The sequence below is a fragment of the Pan paniscus genome, chromosome 10 (assembly GCF_029289425.2).
Source record: "Pan paniscus chromosome 10, NHGRI_mPanPan1-v2.0_pri, whole genome shotgun sequence".
NCBI lineage: Eukaryota > Metazoa > Chordata > Mammalia > Primates > Hominidae > Pan > Pan paniscus.
The window spans coordinates 74,174,241-74,197,151 of NC_073259.2; the positions used below are offsets into that span (position 1 = coordinate 74,174,241).

The 22,911-nt window shown below is 36.6% G+C and overlaps 1 protein-coding gene across 2 annotated transcripts in view; it reads right to left on the reverse strand.

Moving 5' to 3' along the window:
- The window catches only part of ETNK1 (ethanolamine kinase 1), a 67,236-nt gene extending 46,467 nt beyond the window's left edge, over positions 1–20,769 (reverse strand). The window contains exons 1-2 of one of the 2 annotated variants that reach the window (XM_003828882.5): positions 18,531–20,763; positions 126–385 (exon numbers count right to left, since the gene is read on the reverse strand). In XM_003828882.5, the coding sequence (XP_003828930.1) occupies positions 126–385; positions 18,531–18,953 (683 nt within the window). In that variant the 5' untranslated portion in view covers positions 18,954–20,763. Of the gene's footprint in view, positions 1–125; positions 386–18,530 lie in introns of both variants that reach the window. The other variant, XM_008954315.4, reaches the window with a different exon arrangement.
- Between the last annotated feature and the right edge of the window lie 2,142 nt (positions 20,770–22,911).

Here is a 22,911-nt window from a genome sequence, read left to right on the forward strand (position 1 = left end):
AAGAAAGTTTCTAAGTTAACCAAATAGTTGCTCAAACAAAGACAAGGCAATTTTAAAAAATATTTCCTTAATGCACTTAAATGCCCATATTTTTCAAAAGGAAAAATTCAGAAAAGAAAATGTACCTGAAAATGGCTGGGTTGCAGACATGCTTTGGATCCAGTGCTTCTCCTTGTATAAATTCATAGCATAGTCCATTATTGAAGGTACAGTAGAGTTGTGGTGCACACCCATGAGCCTGCAATACTCGAAAACTCTTTACTTCCTCATCTCGATCGACTAATAACTCAGTCTTATTGCCATAAATTCTCACCAGGACTACATCCTCCATGGTGTTTCCCACGTAACAGCCAATAAGTTTATTTGTGATTCCATCTGTGAAGAGCTGCCAAAAATTTTTTTTAAAAATGGGAAAAAAAGCAATTATCTATCTTTAGAGAACAGGAGATAAACTGAAAATCATGAGTTAAATACTAATTAAAGAAAACACCAACTTCTTCACATAAAAGAACCATCTTTGAATACAATTTTATCTAACATCTATAATTTTAATTCTATATTTAAACAAAGAGAACCACTAATGTTAACATGTTGCCCTTAATTCATATAATATGCCTTCCTTGATCCAAAGTGTTAATTATACATTCTGTCTTCAATATTTCTATATAACTTTCTTGATACCTGCCATTTCTCACAGTCTGCCTTGTATCACAATCTTAGCACATTTGTGTGTGTGTATGTGTGTGTGTGTTCACATACAGGGAATGTACACATACAGGGAATCTCTCCTATGTCCAACAGATTGGAAAGTCTCTGAGAATGGGAACACTGCCCTATTCCTAGTACGGTTCATTACTTATAGAAGTCCTTAACAACATTCATAGATTTGTTAATAAATATACAAATATAATCTACCATAATTTACATTATGGCAAATCTCCAACTTACTAAAAATTCAATTTTATATATTAATTTTAAAGATTATCTAACAAAACATGCATTAAACATTGTGTTATACACTCAGAGTATAACAGTTTTGACTATTATAATTTAACCACTATGGCTACAAACAAAAACGCAACCTTACAGGAAGAAAAAAGAGGTAAGTAGAGATTTCTATGGTATTTTTTAAATGAGACTTTTGGGCTTGTCAAGACCTTTAAGTCAAGTACTTCAAATCCTTTTTCAGATTTGAGCACAGACGGTGTTTTTCAAAAGGAAACAGGTAATTAGCAATACTAGTTATAAAAGTCTATTAAAAATTGTAATTTTCATTTTCCTCTGTATTAATCTGACACTAGAACTAACACTTCACTTCTATTATAATTCAGAACTTTTGAAGGCTCCCAAGTGGAACAAAGGAAGAAAAGAGAAAAGCGAAAGCAAGAATTCAGAACATTTTTTTCATGTCAATGGGGCAAGAATAGAAAAAAAGAACAGAAGTTTTAAAAGTATGTATATACATTTAACTAATGCTTAAGAAAGAGGGTAAATATTTCTATCTCAATTAGATTGATTTGATATTAAATGACATATGAAAAAAGATGTGAAAGTATTTACTAAAACTATTAATAATATACAACTAACCAGTGTTTATATAATGGTTTTTATTATATATAGGGCTTAGCTGTTACCTTTATTCACATAATGCAGTAAAACTTCATGAACTAGTATAAAGGGACTTATTTTGAATATCCCCATTTTTTAAAAATGTGCATACTAGTGTTGCCTTCCACCTAGATTTCAAAAAGACTGTATGAAAGACACTGTCAGGAAGAATATATACTTAAAACGACTATTTTTTATCATAATCACAATTTTATTAAAATCTGCATTGAAAAACATGTTATTTCTTATCACAATGCCACTATCAATTCACACATGCTGTTCTGTAACTTCTTCATATGTCATAGATAAAATATTTCAAATACGGTAATAAAGATTGAGAAACCTTTTAACATTCTGAAATGCTTATAATGAAAGAAACTCTAGGCTCCTCAAACTCCAGAAATCATCTCCATTTTCTGAATCTTCACAGCAAACAGTAGGTACTTAATACTTAAACACTAGAACTCGTATAGCTACCAACATTAATGTCTTCATCTAGCTTATAAAAATTGCATTCTCTTATTATCCCTAAATTGACCATGCTATATTATACATTTATTTGTACAAACATAAAAAGATGTGTGCATTTAAGGGCTAGAGACAGATATGATTACTCAATACAAATTACTGAACACTAATTAAACATTTATGAAGAAGACACAGTGTCACAACTCCAATGACCCTAGCCCTAACTTTCTGTATTGCACAACAGCTACATAATTGGAAAGAAACCGCTAGAATAAAAAGATATGTGAATAATATAATCTCGCATTTATCAAAATATTTTATGTATAAATATTTATTTGTCTACAAAGATACTAGGTAGTTTAAATCTTGTTTCTTTATTTTCTTGTTTCTCCATAAGTAATTTAACCTTTTTTCTTTTGACTTAGGTATGTTTACTAACTTGTATTTTTACAGCAATGAACCTGGTTTACTAGTGGAAAAATTAGTAGCAAAACAACGGCCTGGCACTCACTAGGCCTTGAAGTCATGCTGAACATAAACTGTTTTACAGAACATCAACATTCAACATTAGATAGGGTTACTCTGTGATCATAATGGATCAAGAAAACAACAAAACCACTCTGTAATCATGTCTGAAGGTAGAAAAAAATAGGAACTTTGTCCAAATGACAAAAATTACCAAATACCTCCTTATCCTGGCTAATATGAGTGACTGCTGCTCTTTTCCAGTCAAACTTTGGGCCTGCTTCATTTCTTCAGCGTTCTAGGTACGATTAAGATACCCGTAAGTCATAGATTTGTCCCACCTCCTTCCTGACACCATCCAATCCAGAGAATACCGTTACCTCGAACCCTCCCCCAAATCACCAGACAAATCCCCACCATTCTCAATGTAGTTCTCCCTTACTGCAGTGAGTAATAAACCCAACTTCTTCAGCTACAGGTGAGTTTCTACTGGTCTCTGGCTGGAGAACAATGACTTCAGTTTAAAGATGTACAGGTAATACTTCTTACCTTTGCATTGTTCCCACCTCATACATAAACCACAAGTAACTCAATGTGCTGAACCATCTAAAATATACTATTAAAATACACTATGCACACTCTAGCTATATATACTATATTAAATATATACTAGAAATATAAAATTCCACCTCAGTAGAGTTGAGACAAAATATAAATCTTAGTGAGCTCCTTTTAATGGGGTTTATCCTGCACTATTTGTCAAGTATTTCAGATAGTAGTAGCTGAGAGGATGAGCTACAGAGCCAGAGTTTGAGTTTGAATCCCAGCTCTGCTACATACAAACCGAGTAACCTTAGGCAAGTCACTAACCCTCTGTGTCTCTCTATCTCATATATAAAATCAGTACATTATAATCTACTTCTTGCATTGTTCTGAAGATTAGTAAGTTGATACACATAAAAGTACTTAGAACAGTGCTTGGCACACCGTAAGCTCGTAAATGTAGCCAATGATACATTTAAATTTCAATAAAAAACAGCAAAGTAATGATGAAATTATAAAATACTAATTAAGACTAAAATATATGTTAAAACAATATTTAAAAACAACAATTTCAATATGTCTCTAAAAGTAGCTTAAATCCAAATAGCTAAATGTTAAATATCATTTCTGGGCAAATTCTCTTTCACATCTTAAAAAAAAAAAAAAAAAAAGGCTTTCAATTTAGTTAGAAATGCCATTCAACGTTACTCTCTCAAGTTAGTACTACCCTATATGCGTTTGGTTTTGCATGACGAATTATATCCTGTTAAACTTTAATCCCTAAAATGTATACTACTAAGCTAGTAAATTTAGCTACTAATCACTTCTAATCTTTAGTTTAAATATTAACAGCTTTTAAATACTAAGGAAATTAATAATGGATTCTCAATTTGTTCTCTGCCTTACCTCATCACATAATTTTTAAAAACAACATCTATATTGGTTAAAAACACAATTTAAACTTACCCTTTAACAAATTCCAACAACCCAATTTTAACTGCTTAATATTGATGAAGTTATCATTGTTACTCTGAAAATTGGCAATTAAAATAGTATTAAGCATTTATCCTACATTTTCTACAAACTGTATTTCATAATATCCAAACCGATCTAATTAATGAGAGAAAGTTATCTACCAAAGAATTCCCGTTGACAAATGTGGAGGATACAACAGAAAAAGTACTCAGGCAACAAACTTCAATGAATAAAACCATTAGATGAAAGATTGATAGGTAATTTTATAACGGTAGGAGTCATCTGTCACCTCCTGATTTCACGAAAAAACCTGACATGTTATACCTTCTGATGTGATGCAATATGAAATACACTGCACTACCTATGATTTGAAATCTAATCAAGGTTCTAGATCTTCCTCTTTTTTTTTTTTTGACAGAGTCTCAGTCTTTTGCCCAGGTTGGAGTGAAGTGGCACGATCTCGGCTCACTGCAACCTCCGCCCCCCAGGTTCAAGTGACTCTCCTGCCTCAGCCTCCCAAGTAGCTGGGATTACAGGTGCCTGCCACTATGTCTGGCTAATTTTTGTATTTTTAGTAGAGACGGGGTTTCGCCATGTTGGCCAGGCTGGTCTAGAGCTCCTGATCTCAGGTGATCCACCCGCCTCGGCCTCCCAAAGTGCTAGGATTACATGTGTGAGCCACAGCACCCGGCCAGATCTTCCTATTCTTAAGAAAATAAAGGGGTTAAAGAAACACCACGTGGCTGGCCACGGTGGCTCATGCCTATAATCCCAACCCTTTGGGAGCCAGGAGGATCACTTGGGGTCAGGAGTTCAAGACAACCCTGGCCAACGTGGTAAAACCCCACTTCTCTAAAAAAATAAATTAATTAAAAATTAAAAAACACCACAAAGAAGAACAACAAAAAATAGAATGTAGGTCTTTCTACACAAACGCCCCACCAATAAATAGTCAACAGCATACAGTCTAGTTTAAAGAGGCTTATGAAACATACAAACGCATGGATCTAGTTTGTTTCCTAACTCAAACAAATACGTATAAAAATACTTTTTGAGGTAAAATTTTATTATGAACTGGCTATTAAACAGTACTTAGACATTACTGCTAATTTTGCTCAGTGTTATAATGGTGCTGTGATCATGCAAAAAAAATAACTTTTTATGTTTACAAATTTATACTGAAATACACAAAGACAATGACAAGGTCTGACTGAGATTCGCTTTAAAATACTTTAAAGGGGTTAAAAAATGAAGCAAATATGGATTCTGGATAATATATGAATATTTTATTCTCTCAATTTGGGTATGTTACAAAATTATAGTTTTTAACTTGCATGATACAACTAATCAAAGCATAAGTGAGGAACTCTAGAGCTTCTATTAGAGAATTACAAAACATAAAAGCATCAATGAGAAATCCTAGAGCCTCTATTAGAGAATTATATAATATAATATAGCACAAGTATGTAAGATTCACTTGCTAGCAGATTCCAAAACAAATAAATGATAAAACTTAAAGACAGGCCAAGCGTGATGGCTCATGCCTGTGATCCCAGCACTTTGGGAGGCCGAAGCAGGTGGATCACTTGAGGTCAGGAGTTCGAGACCAGCCTGTTCAATATGGTGAAACACTGTCTCTACTAAAAATACAAAAATTAGCTGGGTGTGGTGTTTCATGCCTGTAATTCCAGCTACTAGGGAGGCTGAGGCAGGAGAATCACTTAAACCCTGGAGGCAAAGGTTGCGGTGATCGCTCCACTGCACTCCAGCCTGGGAGACAAAGTGAGACTCCGTCTCAAAAAAAAAAAAAAAAAAACCCACCTTAAAGACAGGTTAAAAAGGGGGAAAAAAGCTAAAAGGTCCAAGTGTTTTGAGATGGAAAAACAGATTATGTGGCCATGTATCCCACCCACTTCTAGAGGCCAACTTCTTTCTCCTTCCCTTCTCTGCCAAATTTCTTGCAAGAGAATTTTGTATTCAATTATTTCCACTTCCAAACCTACCATATGCTTTTTTTTTGTAATTTTTATTTTTATCAATCAACAATAGACCTCCCCCTAAACTACCTTTCAACTCTCATGCTATTTAATTCCTTATTTTTAAATACCATTCTTAAACTGCTTTTCTGTAAAGTCTACACATTATCTGAGACTTCTTATAAGACTGAGCTTTCTTATTTCCTTCACACATAAACACTCTCTCTCTCTCGCTCTGTCACTTCTCCTATCTTCCTTTACCCAATATAAGTATATAAGATTTTTTATTTTATCAATCTTCAATTACACTATTTTGTACACATCCTTCCAAACCCCAAAATGAGATATACTGTAAATTTCCTTTCCTGGATAGTTTGTTTCCTCTGTAACTAATAACTGGCTTATTTTCTCATTTGCTTACTTTTTTATATACCTATTTGTACTCTCTATATTAGTGACTTTCAAATTGGGCTATAAAGCCCTCAAGGAATGGGAATAGGAATCCAAGTGAGCAAAAAAGCTCTGCTATATCCCCAACATATACAAAGGCACATGTGCACATATACTACACTACCACCATCTTGCCCTCATTTATTTCACATATACATGACACTTGGGGATAAGATTTTACTTGAACAAAGAATTCTAACCCTGTAGAAAAGGTTGAAAATCACTGATAAAAATCATCTAATGGGCCACTTTCACTCTTGGCCAAGGCAAAGTAATGGGGACAGGATTTTATCCTTTTACTGAAACAACCCCTCTCCCACAAATAAAAACCAGACAAAACATATGAAATGACAATTTTTAAGACAATGGACTTTAGAGAGAACAGTGATCCCTGAGAGATGGGAAACAAACAACGTGAACTCTATGACTGCCCCGGCTTAATGTCTTGAGAGAATTCTCAGGTCCCAGCAAAGGGAAAGAGAATCCAGATGGAGCTTGTGTGGACTTCATTAATTGAGATAAACTGAGCATCGGAGGATATCAAAACAGCTAGAGTATGCAGGACAGAGTATTAAAGCGGAAAGACAGGGAGACAGACAGGAGAGAGCACTCTAGAGGATCTGCAAATGGCCCCACTGTATCCCCTTGGTATCCGAGGGGGATTCGGTCCAGGATCCCACCCCCGCAACAATGCCAAAATCTACAAATGCTCAAGCCTGTTATATTTTGATTTAAATTTTTTTGTTCATATTATTTTACACATTCTGAAAGCCTGTTGTATAGAATGATGTAGTATTTGCACATAACCTATTTATATTCTGCCATATACTTTAAATCATCACTAGATTACTTATAATACCTAATACAATGTAGATGTTATGTAAATAGTTGTTATACTGTATTAAGGAATAATGACAAGAAAAAATATCTGCACATGTTCAGTACAGAAACAACCATCTTTTTTTTCTCTTAATATTTTCAATCTGCAGTTGCTTGAATCCATGGATGCGGAAGTCATGGATATGAAAGGACAACTCTATATGCTGCTTACAAAAGACATAGAGAAGAAAGCTGAGGTAGCTATCTCATATCAAATAAAATAGACCTTAATGAAATATTACTAAAGATGAGGGACATTTTATAATGACTAAGGGATTGATCCACCAAGAAGATATAAAAATTCTAAATGTGCATGCATCCAACAATACAGCTTCAAAAGATATAGAGCAAAAACTTACAGAATTAAACAAATCCCATAATAAATGTTGGAAATTTGAGCACACCATTCAGGACCTCATTTTTAATTTTTTTAATGCTTATAGATGACACTATTTTTTTTCCAAGACCTCATTTTTTTTTAGCAGAGAAAAATCATTATGTAGTAAGAGCTCTAAACAACAAAATTAAAAATTCAACTTAACTGACATACACAGAACACTACACTCAACAACAGAATATTCTTTTTCTTACCTTTTTTTGAGAGAGGGTCCCACTCTGTTCACCCAGGCTGCAGTGCAGTGACACAATCACAGCTCACTGCAGCCTCAACCTCCCAGGCTGAAGCAATCCTCCCACCTCAGCCACCCGAGTAGCTGGGACTAAGGCACGCATCACCACTAACTTTTTGCATTTTTTTTGTAGAGACAGGGTTGGCCAGACTAATCTTGAATTCCTGGAATCAAACAGTCTGCCCACCTCAGGCTCCCAAAGTGCTGGGCTGTGCCCGGCCAAGAACATACATTCTTTTCAAGACTACACAAAACATTACCAAAATTGACTATGGGCTTCATTATAAAGCAAGCCTCAACAAATATCAAAGGATGAAAATCACTTAGAGTATCATCTCAAACTACAGTGGATATGAGCTAGATAGCAATAACACACACACCAAATAAAACCAGTTAAGATAATAAATTTTTATGTTTTTATAACAATTTTTTTAAAAAATTAAATATGCATCAACTCATTGGAAATGAATCAAATACATATGTAAAATGAGTGAGATAAAGAAAAAACCACCACAATGGCAATTAGAAAACATTTTGAACTGAATGATAATAAACACATATTGTCAAGCAAGTGGTATCTGTCACCTAATATCAGGAGTAGAAGTCTTAGAACTTCTGTTCATTGTATCTTGGTATCATAGTCACCAAAGAAAACACGATGCACAGTCAAGCACTGCATGGAACAATGCTTTACTTACACAGAGAGGAGACAAAGCAAGATCAGCTTCAGTAATAGGTGTTGGTATCCCATGGTGAGCAAGTTCCTCCCAGCAGCTGATGCCAACAACTGGTCTACACACACCCTTCTTGGGCTACAGCAGACCAACCCCGTCCCTCCATCCCTTTCCCAATGGGGAGATATTGTAGGTGAGCCAGTTGACATATGACACACATGCTGAAGCAGAGCAAAGGAGGACACACTGAGTGTAAAACAGGGAAAAATATTTCACACAAAGTGACAGGTCCAGCACAGGCTGTGAGGACTCTATCGCTTGGTAAGAAAGTGTTTCAGGCCCAAGGCCCATTTTTATTTGGTGAGAAGGGGTGGAAAGGCTGTGTGCATGAGACCGCCTTTTCCAACACATGTCAAGACTTGTGGGTACTTACAAAGATATGTAATGAATAATAGAAATTTAAAAGGCGAAAAATTAGTGCTTCCAGCTCAAGAAGCTAGAAAAATAGCCAATCAACCTTCAAAAAATGATTAGGAAGGAAATAATGAAGGACAAAACTATCAATAAAATAGAAAAACTCAACAGTCAAAAATTGTTATTTGGGCCAGATGTGATGGCTTATGCCTGTAATCCCAACACTTTGGGAGGCCAAGGTGAGCAGATTACTTGAACTCAGGGGTTCAAGACCAGCCTGGGCAACATGATGAAATCCTGTCTGTACAAATAAATAAATAAATAAATAAATAAATACAAAAATTAGCCGGGCATGGGGCGAGCACATGGTCGAGGCTGTAGTGGGCCATGATCGCACCACTGCACTCAATCCTGGGCAACAGAGTGAGACCCAGCCTCAAAACAAACAAAAATTGTTCTTTGAAAAGATTAATACAGTTGATAACTTCTTAGCAAAATGTATGAAGACAATAAAGCGACACAAATGATAAAGAAATGAACTTCACTACAGACCTTAAACATGTATTATTAAAAGCAACTCTTCCAAAAATAGAAAAAGAAGAAACACCTCCGAACTTGGTACCAAAACTTGTCAAGGACATTATAAGAAAGGAAAATTACAAACCAATCTCTTTCATAAGCAGAGCTGCAAAAATCCTAATCAAAATATTAGCAATTGATACAGTAATAAAAAAGAGACTATATACAACCAAATAGGGTTTTCTCCAGGAATGCAAAGGTAACTTAGCATTCAAATTTTTCTTCAATCAAAGTAATTCACCTCAATAAGAGAAAAATTAAGAAAAATCTTATAGTCATCATGAAATGCAGAAAAAACATTTGGCCAAATTCATCATTCATGATGAAAATACTTAACAACCTAAGAATAAAAAGAAACTTGCTTAATCTGGTAGAGTCATTAAAGAAAATCTATAGCATATATCATACCTAACAATAAATTATTGAAAATGTTCTCCTTAAGACTGGGAAATAAAAATGACCACTATCACCTTTTATCTTCTTTTTCAAGTGTGTTAGAGAGGTCCTTACTAGTGCAGTAAGACAAAAAGACAGAAGGGGAGACAGCAATATGTATTACTTTCAGATTATACATAGAGAAAATGCAAAATAATCTACATAAAAACCTTTAGAGTGTGTGAAAAAAATTCAGTATAAAGCAATTAATTATAATCCTATATACCAACAATAAAGTAATTTTTTAAATGATACCCTTTACAATAATATCAAAAAGTGTCAATACCTAGGGATAAATCAAATAAAACACATGAGATCTCCACAGTGAAAACTTCAAACGTTTGAGAGAAATTAAAAATTTATTTTAAGATTCAATATTGTTAAAAGAATTCACTTCTCCCCAAATTTATCTACTGATTCCACAAAATATAATCAAAATCCTATCCAGTTTCTTTTGTGGGAATCCCAAAATTGAGTCTACAACTTATATGGCAACTTAAAAAGTCAAGAATAGTCACGGCAATCTTAAAAACGAACAAAGCTGGAGTCCTACACCAAAGCCTATAATAACTACATCAAATACCAAGTCCTGTAGCAATGATTGAGAGTAATCCACACAGAGTGGTACTGCTACAGTAACGGACAAAACAGACCAAAAAAAAGAACAGGCCGGGTGCGGTGGCTCGCGCCTGTAATCCCAGCACTTTGGGAGGCCAAGGCAGGTGGATTGCTTGAGGCCAGGAGTTCAAGACCAGCCTGGCCAATGTGGTGAAAGAAAAAAATAAAGACAGACAATAGCAATTATTGGTAAAGATATACCATAAGTGAAACTCTCACATAATGCTGTTAGGAATATAAACCGGGACAATCACTTCAGAAAACTGAAAGTGTCTAACAAAGCTGAAAATACACAACTAGATGACTCAGAAATTCTACTTCTAGGTATCCACTTAACAGAAATGGATATTCGTGTTCAAAAAAAGTATAATTGTAAGAAGCATAATTTGTGATAGCCAAAACATGAAAACAACCTAGGTGTCCATTAACAGCAGGAGACATATAAATTGAGGTATATTCTTAAAATGGAATGCTAGTCGGTCATGGAAAAGAACTACAACTATATACACATGAATAAATCTCTCAAAATCTGGGCATATGCCAAACCAAAATTTTAAAAAAACACATATTTCATATGATGCCATTAAATAAAATTCAAAAAGAGGCAAAACACTGATACAAGGCACAGTGGCTCACACCTGTAATCCCAGCACTTTGGGAGGCTGAGGCAAGAGGATCACTTGAGGCCAGGAGTTTAAGACCAGCCTGGTAACACAGCAAGACCACATCACTACAAAAAATTTAAAAATTAGGCAGGCATGCACCTTTAGTCTCAGGTACTCTGGACGCTGATGTAGAAGGGATCGCGTGAGCTCAGGAGTACAAGGCTGCAGTGAGCTATGATAGCATCACTGCACTCTAGCCTGGATAACAGTATGAGATCCCATCTCTTTAAAAAAAAAAGTAAAAATTTAAAAAATAATAAATAATAACTAAGTCACATTATGTTTAACATGATCATCAAATATTAGGTTTGTGACTATCAAAAATTATAGTCAATACCATTCAAACATGGGAAAATGTTTATAAAGGGCTAGTGAAAAAAAGAATATAAAATTGTATGTATGATTGCAACTATGTAAAATATGTTTAGGAGAAGTAGAAGGTAATAAAAATAAAACGGTTGTGAATAGAATATTGATGATAGGAAATTGATTTTTTTCTCCTATTCAGTTTTAATATAATATTGTGGTACAACCTTTTAGTAAAACTAAATTATTTCATGTTCATACGGTTTCCTGTACAAAGACCTTCATGCACTTATTATTTTCTCAGAGTACTTATTTTCAAAACAGAATTAATTCAAAACATTCTATTTTGTTAATTAGAAAAAAAAAAATCTGCTATTAAGATTACCACTAGAGGGAGGGAGAGATCAAGACTATGAAGGAAAATGAAGACACTTGGTTGCTGGAAATTAATTTTCTTTTCCTGGGTTGGGGTGGGTATATGTTTTACAACAATTTATGATTCATCCATTTTTCTATATGTTTGCTGTTTTTCACAATTTTTAAAAGAATGTTAAAAATGTATTTATAGCCAATCTGGTATATCAAAGAGTAAAATAACTCCTTAGAAAACAAAATAAAGAGAAATAGAACCTCTGATTTCTTAAAGGTCTTCTACTACTTCCCTATCTTTGTCATCCACTCCTTCCCCTACAAAAAACACCTTAATCTTCTTTCTTCCCTAACCTGTAATCAATTGACAAGTCCTGCACATTTATTTTCTGAAATGTGAAATCTGTACCTTATTTCCATCTCATCTGTCCTAATCTGGGCCCCAGCACCTCTTGTCTGGACTAACACAACAGTCTCTCTCAAACTATTTTCTCAAACTTTTTAAATGCAATACACAGGAAGAAATATATTTATCATTTGATATAATATGTACATAGACACTTTTATATAAAACTAAAGCACACTTCACAAAAGAATACTTACCACCGGGCGCAGTGGCTCACACCTGTAATCCCAGCACTTTGGGAGGCTGAGGAAGGTGGATCACCTGAGGTCGGGAGTTTGAGACCAGCCTGACCAACATGAAGAAACCCCGTCTCTACTAAAAACACAAAAATTAGCCGGGCGTGGTGGCAGGCGCCTATAATCCCAGCTACTCTGGAGGCTGAGGCAGGAGAATCGCTTGAACCTGGGAGGCAGAGGTTGCGGTGAGCCGAGATCACGCCATTGCACTCCAGCCTGGGCAACAAGAGCGAAACTCCATCTCAAAAAAAAAAAAAGAGTACTTACCTTACTACTTGCAAGGCTCTGTCTGATGTAACCTCTACCATAACTTATTCTAACTCATCTTTTTAAACTGTAATGGTCTCAAGACACTATATTGATTTGGCATCCTATTAATGTATGGTAACCACTAGTTTCAAAACCAATGTCCTGAGTGATCATTATTTCCCAATTTAAAACATTTCCCTCAAACAACCCTTCTCTACATTGTTGCCTGTCACTTCTCTAATACATGATATAATTTACCTACTTAAAAATATCCAGGCCAGGTGCGATGGCTCATGCCTGTAATCCCAGTATTTTGGGAGGCCGAGGTGGGTGGATCACTTGAGGTCAGGCATTCGAGACCAGCCTGGCCAACATGGTGAAACCCCGACTCTACTAAAAATACAAAAATTAGCTGAGCATGGTGGCGCACATCTGTAATCCAAGCTACTTGGGTGGCTGAGGCACGAGAATCACTTGAACCTGGGAAACGGAGGTTGCAGTGAGCTGAGATCACACCACTGCACTCCAGCCTGGGCTACAGCGAGACTCTGTCTCAAAAAAAATAAAATAAAATAAAATAAAATAAAATACAAAAAGAAAAATATCCAGTGGCTTCCCATGATGTCCTAAATGATGAGTAAGCTACTCAAAGTCTAGCTTCATTGCCTTTGTGAGATAGTTTTCCTTGCTCAGAAATGTTTCCCTTTTCAATCTGATCTCATCTACCCTTCAAAGCTTAGCTCAGGTACCCCCACCTCTATGAAGCCTTCTGTCCTACGTTCTTCTATGCCTACCTTGTGCTACAGTTAGTTGTACAAGGACTCTTACTGAAAACTAGCATTACACCTAGTACAAAAAACACGTCAGAATTACTGAATTTTAGGAGCTCACAATTCTCTCAGTTGGGATGGGAGAATTGGAAATGAGAGGTGGAAGAACGTAGTACCAAAACATGCGATGCGTAATTGCAGGTATTTCATTGAATTCTCATGACTATTTTCCAAGGCAATACCATTTTATAGAGACTTTAAAACTTGCCAAAGGTTATAAATGGCTGGAAATAATATTCAAAAACCATCCTCTTTCCACATTATGCTCAGTCCCCAAAAAGATGTGACGCAGTTTGCGTAGTCCAAGTTACATGGCTATTATACATGAAAACAAACTAGCACTTTAGGCTCCTGTCTTCATAGTCACATCTTAATAAAATACATGGGAGCCTAACAAATATTTCATGTTTTTGATGGGCGTCTATTAAACATTATATACTTTATTATTCTAAAATGCTGAAGACAGGGAGGGAATAGGAAACAGGAAACTGGATATAATCACTAACATTAAAAGTTACACTGAATATAAACCATGACTCCTTATTTGTATCTACAGGACTCAAGATTTCCTATAATCTTAGGGAAAGTAAACTAATATATTGTTTATTTTTAATATATTAAAAAATTAGCCCTAACTTACTACATTAGCTTACCTAAGACTTTTCAGAAGCTACTGCTTAAAGGAACAAACTCATCTTTTTAAAAACAGAAACGAAAATCAATTATTATATCAGAACACTAGTGGAAACATAACTTAATACAGCAATTGTATAGATCTGGCTTTTTCTTCTTCCTTTAAGGCAAAGACCAATATAAAATATCAACTATCAATATTAAGAGGAGTTACAGGTTTTTAATAGATTATTTAGGTAACTACCTCCAACACTGTTAGAAAGAGGAAGGATATGAAAACTGCTGTGTAGCTACACAACCTAACACAAAGATTAATTTCCATGATAGAATACATATGCTTAAAAAAATAATGAAAAGATTTTTTAAAATATGCATTCAATAACAGGCAAAAACCTGTAGTAAAGCAGAAAGAACAGTACATTTTTTAAACTTCTTGGGTAATCTTTGCATGTGAACTAAATTTGAATGTTCATTCCATAAACATTACGTTGTTATAATTTTCTTATTTGTCTTCCCCATCGGACTAGGAATTTCAAAGAGCAAATATTTGTTTTTTGATTCAAGTATCCAATATATAGTAGGTGCTCAGCAGCAATAATAATTATCATGAAAGACAGCATTTATTTTACCCTCACAATAACCCATTGAGGTAGGGACAACTACTGGATCAATTTTACAGCTCAGGATACTGAGACAGGAAGTTTAATGATTTGACCAGAGTAACAAAGCTAGTAAAGTATAGAATCTGGACTCAAAACTAGGACCGTGTTCAAACCCCATGCTCTTGAGCACTGTAACACACTGTTATTGAAAAGCTAAGTTGCTATAAGGTACCATATAGCAAGCAATCTCATTTAGACCCAACAAAGGAATAAATATATTAGTTTTGTAATGTTAAATAATAATTACGGTATTAATTCCTACCTATGAAGCCTTTGCCATTATCTACTATAAGTCCCAAGTAATGGAAAAATTCATAGTAACAAGTTAGTGAGAAAAACAACGTTGCTTAATACTGCAAACAGAAAGACCCTGAGACAACATAACTGGAATATTCCAAACACTAATTCATCAGCTCTTCAGAAAATGAAAAACAATTTTAAGAGTCCGTTGAGAATTATTATGGACCTGAGATCTGACTTGATTCTTTATTCCTTTATACGATGACTCTCCAAAGAAAAGTATAAAAATTGAAAATCCAAATCTTCAAATAAGTTAGACAGTTGTTACACAACAAAAGTCACTCGTGAAGGAAAGCTTAAGTGATCCCTTTTTCCTAAAATGGTGTCACATATGAAAAAAGTAATGCAAATTTATGTTCAAGGGAACTTTAAAGCAGAATCTTTTTATGAGCCAAAGCTTTTAAGAAATTAATTTTATACAGAAGCACCTTCCCTGCTTAAATCATAACATACAAACAAAACTCTTGGTCAAAGAACAATAATTCATAAGATGGTTTATCATCTCAGATCTGCCATTTGTAAACGGCAAATTCAGTTTCATTAACTATATGATACATATTAACAGTACCGTCTACATCTACCTCACAGGATAGTTGGGAGAATGCATGTGAAAGTGCTTTATAAACAGTAAAGGATTATTAAATACAAAGCACTGTGGCTGTATTGTTGTTTTAGATTTACTCTGCCTATTCTGCTACTATACTCCGAAAACCTCACCATCTCCTTTATAATTTATTCTTTTAATCTAGTAAGAACAGGAATTCTGTCTAAAATGAGATATATTTACTCCATGTACCCACAAATTCTGAGCAAAGACTGGGCCTTCTATCATTTTGACTCTAGTAAGTCTTTTTTAGCTTGTTTTTTTCTTTTTATTTTCTGATATGCTCTGGATAGTTCAGCTTGCAGGAATAATCAATCACCAGATAAGTATTACTACAGTAAGTTTCTAAAGTACATTTAAAGTATATCTTAAACATACAAAAATGTTAGAAAAAAACTGAGAAAAAAAACAGGCTACATTACTGATACTCGACTGCTCTCATTATATTCTGTCGACTATATAATACATACTTCCTCTGAAATGTGAGGTATGATTCTTATCTATTTCAAGGGAAATACAGTAAAATCTCAAAAGAAAATATTTCCATTGAGATTTACTAAAGAAATTCTGAACCATTATGAAAGTAGTGTTTGCAATGACCTAGAATGCAAGGAGCCAGATCTATTGAGTTGAAAGGTGAATAATCATCAATTCAGCTTAGCAGATGCTTTTAGGACAGCTTCTAGACCAAAGCTTTGCTTGCACATGGAGGGAATGTATTTCTAACTAATAATCATCTTAGGGAAAAATAAATGGTAGTATTTACCTGCACTTACAAATATTAAAAATTCGGATTATAAACCCAAAGGTCTTTAGGTTAAAAGTTGCTACAAGAAACCAAGATTTAATCACACGTAGTTACTTTCCAACAAGCAAAAACAGTTTAATGTCACTACATTTTGCCCTTTTTTACCTACATCCTGGCTTACTTCACTGAGTTTCACCTAAAATGATAGTGCCTACCTAATATGGTTGTTTGGGCGACTAAGATAAAAAAAAAATAATTTAACTAACCCCACAGTAGCTATTATTACTATTCTACAGACAAATACATCAAAGGAAATTCCAGTCTTCAAAGCTTTAAAGTCACTGCTTAAAAGTAACTGATCTGCCAACACTAGAGTTTACCAGGAAGTAGCACTTTTTAATTAATAATGTTTTATGTATAAGTGACTGCCAGAAAACAAATCATCTTAATAAATTTTAGAGTCTTATATAATAAAATACAAACAAATTGATAAACTAAACAAGTACTGAATTTCAATTTGGAAGACACATTTCCTTTAAAGGAAATATATTTTTTAAATGACATAAAAATCACTTTGGATTCACTATTTCCTATATACTCGGCTAACAAATACTCCCTTAAATTTCAAAATTTGTTGTCTAACAAGTTTCTTTTCCAAAACATACGGGTCCTTTAAAATAATCTGCTTAAAAACTCTTCTAGGTAATAAGAACTGAAACTAACACATGAAAACCCAAGTGTCAGGAACTGTTCTGGGCCCTAGGCACTGCTCATGTTTTATTCATCTTTGTATGGGTGGCTGGCTAGTTTAGCGAAGAATTTAGCAAATAAATCAACAAATATTGGTGAATAAATTAGTCATCAAAACGAGGCAGATGATTTGGCTAATTCAAATGAATGTTCTTACATTATTGCTCAGATTTAGAACAAATCCCAAATATCCCAATCTTGAAAATTACTGTTTTTTTTGTTTGCAAGGGAAAAGGAGAAAAAGAGATCTATTTTTGTATCTAGTTCCTGAAACTAAAGCTAAAAACAGATTAGTATTCAAAAAAAATCACGTAGTGGAAATCATAACTTCCAACTTATTAGAGAACTCCTAGAGTCTCAGGGATTTTCTTCCTCCCAATTTTTTCTCTATCAACACGGTGTCTCATGAAAAGGAAATAGTCACAAGCCACTGCTCCTTCTAGTATCAGGTATTAATTTCAGTAAGACGACTTTAATAATTCAGAAATATCGACTCAAACAAAACAATGTGTGTGGTGCTACCTAAGAACCGACCCAGCGATGCATGGTCGTGGTCATTACTTTGGGAATAGAGTACGCCAGGGTTTGGGAAGACAAAACGCAGTGTGAGGCATCAATGAAAGCACATCGCAGGGGGAGGGGAGAGGAAGGAAAGATCAGAGAGGATTAATGACTGCATTACTGGTGGGAGGGGAGGAGGTAGAAGAGGACCCCGTGCAAGCGGAGTGGAAAGGTTCATTTTGCAGTGACCGTGGACTGGGGAGTGGGAGGAGGGGCAACTATCAGCAGGAATCTCCCCCCGTGGATGAGTCCGTCTCTTACGCAGCGGCTTCTAGAAAGAGAAAATGTGCCTCAGGTCAATCTCAAAGAGCAACTGCGACGGGAAGGGGGAGTGACCCTCCTAGGTGTGAGGGGAAATACAGGGTCACTTCCCAATAGACTTAAGGAGATGTTGCCCTAGGTCCTCCTCGGTCATCGTGGGACAGAGGCGATTGTGGTGAGGACCCCCAGAGCCGCGTGAGGGGCATAAGAGACCCAGAGCTGAGGTGTGGGCGTTACCTGCAGGGTCACCTCCTGGGGGTCCCAGTGAGGCCGCAGGTGTTGCAGGAGGCTCAGGGCCCCCTCCCGGCAGCGATGCTCCTCCTGATCCTGAACGGTGACGTTCAGCTTGGGCACCTCCGGGGAGCCGGGAGGGACGTGGATGTAATTGGCCATGGCCCAGGCGACGGCGGAGACTACCACCACGACGACGGCGACGGCGACCACGAGAACGGCGGGCGCCGACAGACTGGTGGATCCTTCCGTCCCGGGGCGCCCTCGCGGGAGGGCTGGGGGCGCTGGGACGGGCGGGCGAGCGGCAGGAGAACGTCTGGAGGCGGCACTGTTGCCGATCCGGGTCTGGACAGCAGCTGAACTGAGCCCGGCCCGCTCTCGGAGAAAATTCCTGTTGTCGGCGCTGGACCGCGGGCGGCCGCAGAGCATGCCGGGGCTGGCCTGACGCTGGCGTCACGCGCGGGGCGGGTCCTGCGCTGCGTCAGGGTGCCGAGGCGGGGTCTCTCGCCTCCGGTCACAATGGGACCTCTGTACCGCGCTGGGCTTGTTGGCCTGCGATTAGCACACACCCATCCCTGGGAACTGCTAGTCTGGAAAGCGGGGCTGCTTCTGCTGGATGAGCCCGATCCCTGCCAAGCCCCTCAAGGCATTGAAGCTTTAGCTCACCTTATCCGAATGGTCATTGGGCATCCGGACTTGAGTTAACGACTGAATTTTTCTGGGAAGCAAGGGACACGTTCTAAAATAACCCCAGGATCACTCTCCGAACTTGGCCTGAGTCTAGGCAAGCAGTGTTACTCGGTCGCCTTGATCTTGGAGCTGCTGTGTACTGGGGACCTCATACTAGTTGGGTTAACTATATTCCCATTAGCAGTACACGGGATCGCAGTACTCGGGACAAGCTGAGTTCAGATATTTGAGTAAGACAACTGCAACACTTCAGAAGTTATTTGTGGAGTAAGATGTTCGACCATACAGTGAATAATTCGAAGCTAGGGAGAACAGGTTAGAGTCTGGTATGAAGAAGAAAGGGAAGGAAAGGAATAGTTTTGAAGCTCAGCGCTAGAACGACTCGATGTCCATGCCAGGGTACCCCGAGTGGGGCTTGAAATCCTGCGTCTCAGTGCCTTACAGGGAATGGTAGAAACTGGAAAATCTACAAGTAAAGTATTGGGACCTCCTAATTTTCCTTTTAGATGGAGGAAAACGGGCTGGGATTCCCTGCAGCACTTAGCGCACGGTGAATACGTTTGTTAGTAGTAAATAAAACCCTTAACTGGACTGAGTTTAATTAACATTCAAAATGTTTAATTACTTCACTAGCATTAAGTTTACATCCTGATTGTTCAGAAAGAACCTACTTACCTTTGTAATTAACAAAATAATTACTTCACCGATAACGGTAAACTTCCTAAACTAAAAAGAGGGGTGGAAATGGAGCTTTATAATACAGCAAAGAAGTTGATTTAACATTTTTCAAATTTAGTGGTTTTTTTGTTTGTTTTTTGTTTCTGTTTTTTGTTTTGTTTTGTTTTTTGAGCCTCACTCTGTCGCCCAGGCTGGAGTGCAATGGCGCGGTCTTGGCCCACTGCAACCTCCGCCTCCCGGGTTTAAGGGATTCTCCTGCTTCAGCCTCCCGAGTAGCTGGGATTACCGGCGCGTGCCACCACGCCCAGCAAATTTTTGTATCTTTAGTAGAGATGGGTTTCACCATGTTGGCCAGGCTGGTCTCGAACTCCTGACCTCAGGTGATCCACCCACCTCGGCCTCGCAAAGTGCTGGGATTACAGGCGTGAGCCACCGCGCCCTGCCAGATTTAGGCATAATTTTCTACAAGAAACATTAGAGTGTGTGTTCCTTCCACTTTGGGAAGAAATCATAAATATACTACTACTTTCACATTTCAGATAGTATCTCTTGTATTTTTGTATAAATTGTATTTTTTATTAAGCAGTTGACATTTTAAGAATTTTAAAACTAAAAAGAAAAAAAAAGAATTTTAAAACTATGTAACTGTAAAATAATTTAATTGAAAATTATGTTGCAAAGTGCACTAGTTTGTAATGGTAAATAAGAGTCCATTAACAAGTAGAAGAAAAGAAAAAAAAACTATTAGGTACCTGAGAACAAAAGTAACCGAAAATGTACAGGATCCATGGATAAAATTAATGGAGAAATGAACCATATTCATAAATGAGAAAAGATTAATGTAAAGGCCTCAATTTTCCCTGAACTAATCAGTACATATAATGCAATTCCAGTTAAAATCTCAAAAGGGTTTTTTTACTGAACTTGTTAAAATGACATTGAAATTCATATCAAAACTTAAGGTCCAAGAAAAGCGCTGTAATTGGGGAGAGGAGGATGGGGACAGGTAAGATCAGGGAATATATTGGGAGGACCAACCCTACCAGGATGTATTATATATTGGTTTAGGTATGGGCAAATAAACTACTAGAACATAATAAAGTCCCAGAACAAAACCTACACACATATGAGAACTTTGTATATAACAAAAGTAGCATTAAAAATTAGTGAGAAAGTCCAGACTGATCAATGAACAGTAGTGATACAATTGCTTTTTGTATGAGAAAAAAATTTTGATCCCTCCCTCTTATTATGCATAAAAATTAATTTGGGGAAGATTAGAAACCTAAATGTTAAAAGCAAAACTTTAAAAATGTGCAAGAAATATCAGTTCTTATCAACCTGATCTACTGATTCAATTCTAATCACCCCAAGTTATGTTGTGGATATCAGCAAACCAGTTCTAATGTTTACATGCAAAGCCACAAGAGCCAGAATAGCCAATACAATATTAAAGAAAAACAAAGTGAGAAAACAGACAGACTTGAAGACAGTATAGCTGGGTGCAGTGGCTCATGCCTGTAATCCCAGCACTTTGGGAAGCTGAGGCAGGAGGTTCGCTTGAGCCCAGGAGTTCAAGGCCAGCCTGGGCAACACAGTGAGACCTCATCTCTCCAAAAAAAAAAAATTAGCCAGGTGTGGTGGTGCACACCTGTAGTCACAGCTACTCCGAGGCTGAGACAGGAGGACTGCCTGAGCCCAAGAGATTGAGGCTGCAGTGAGCCATGATCAAGTTACTGCACTCAAGCTTGGGCAACAGAATTAGACCTTGCCTAAAAAAAGAAAAAAAATAGTATATGTTCCAATAATCAAGACAGTGTAGTATTGAAGCCAAGGCGAGTGAATCACTTGGGGTCAGTAGTTTGAGACCAGCCTGGCCAACATGGTGAAACCCTGTTTCTACTAAAAATATAAAAATTAGCTGGGCGTGGTGGCAGGCACCTGTAATCCCAGCTACTCGGGAGGCTGAGGCTGGAGAATCACTTGAACCTGGGAGGCGGAGGTTGCAATGAACCAAGATCACACTACTGCACTTCAGCCTGGGTAATAGAGTGAGACTCTGTCTCAAAACCAAAAAAAAAGACAGTGTAGTACAGTGTAGTATTCTCAAAAGAATAGAGAAATAGATCTATGGAACAAAATAGAGTCCAGAAATAGATCCACACAAATATAGTCAACTAATATTTAATATTTAACAAAGGAAAAAGGCAATTCAAATTTTCAATAAATGGTGCTGGAACAACTGGAGATACACTTGCAAAAAAAAAAAAAAGAAGAAGAAGAAGAATCCAGACACAGATCTTACACCTTTCACAAAAAGTAATTTAAAATGGATCATAGACATAAATATAAAACACAAAACTATACAATTCTTAGAAAGCAACATAACAGAACATCTAGGTGACTCTGGGTTTGGCAGTTACTTTTCAGATGCAGCACCAAAAGCACAACCCATGAAAGAAAACTGTTAAGTTGTACTTCATTAAAATTAAAAACTTTTGCTCTGCAAAAGATAGTTAAGATAATGTAAAGACAAGCCACAGACTGGAAAAAATGTTTGCAAAACATATTCAATAGAAGACTTCTATTCAAACTATACAGAGAACTCCTTAAACTTAACAATAGAAAAACCCAATTTTAAAATGGGCAAATGATCAGAACAGATATCTCATCAAGAAGATATACAGATGGCACAAAAGCATGTGAAAACATATTCAACATCTAAACAATGAGATACCATCACATATCTATTGGAACAGCTGAAATCCAAAACACAACCAGCCAAATGCTATGAAGATGTGAGGAGGAACTATCATCACTGGTAGGATGCAAAATGGTACAGCCACTTTGGAAGACAGTCTGGCAGATTCTTACAGAGTTAAACATAGCCTTACCATACAATCTAGCAATCATGTTCCTTGGTATCTACCCAGATGACTTGAAAACTTACATCCACACAGAAACTTGCACACTAATGTTTCTAGCACCTTTATTCATAACTGTCAAAAATTGGAAGCAA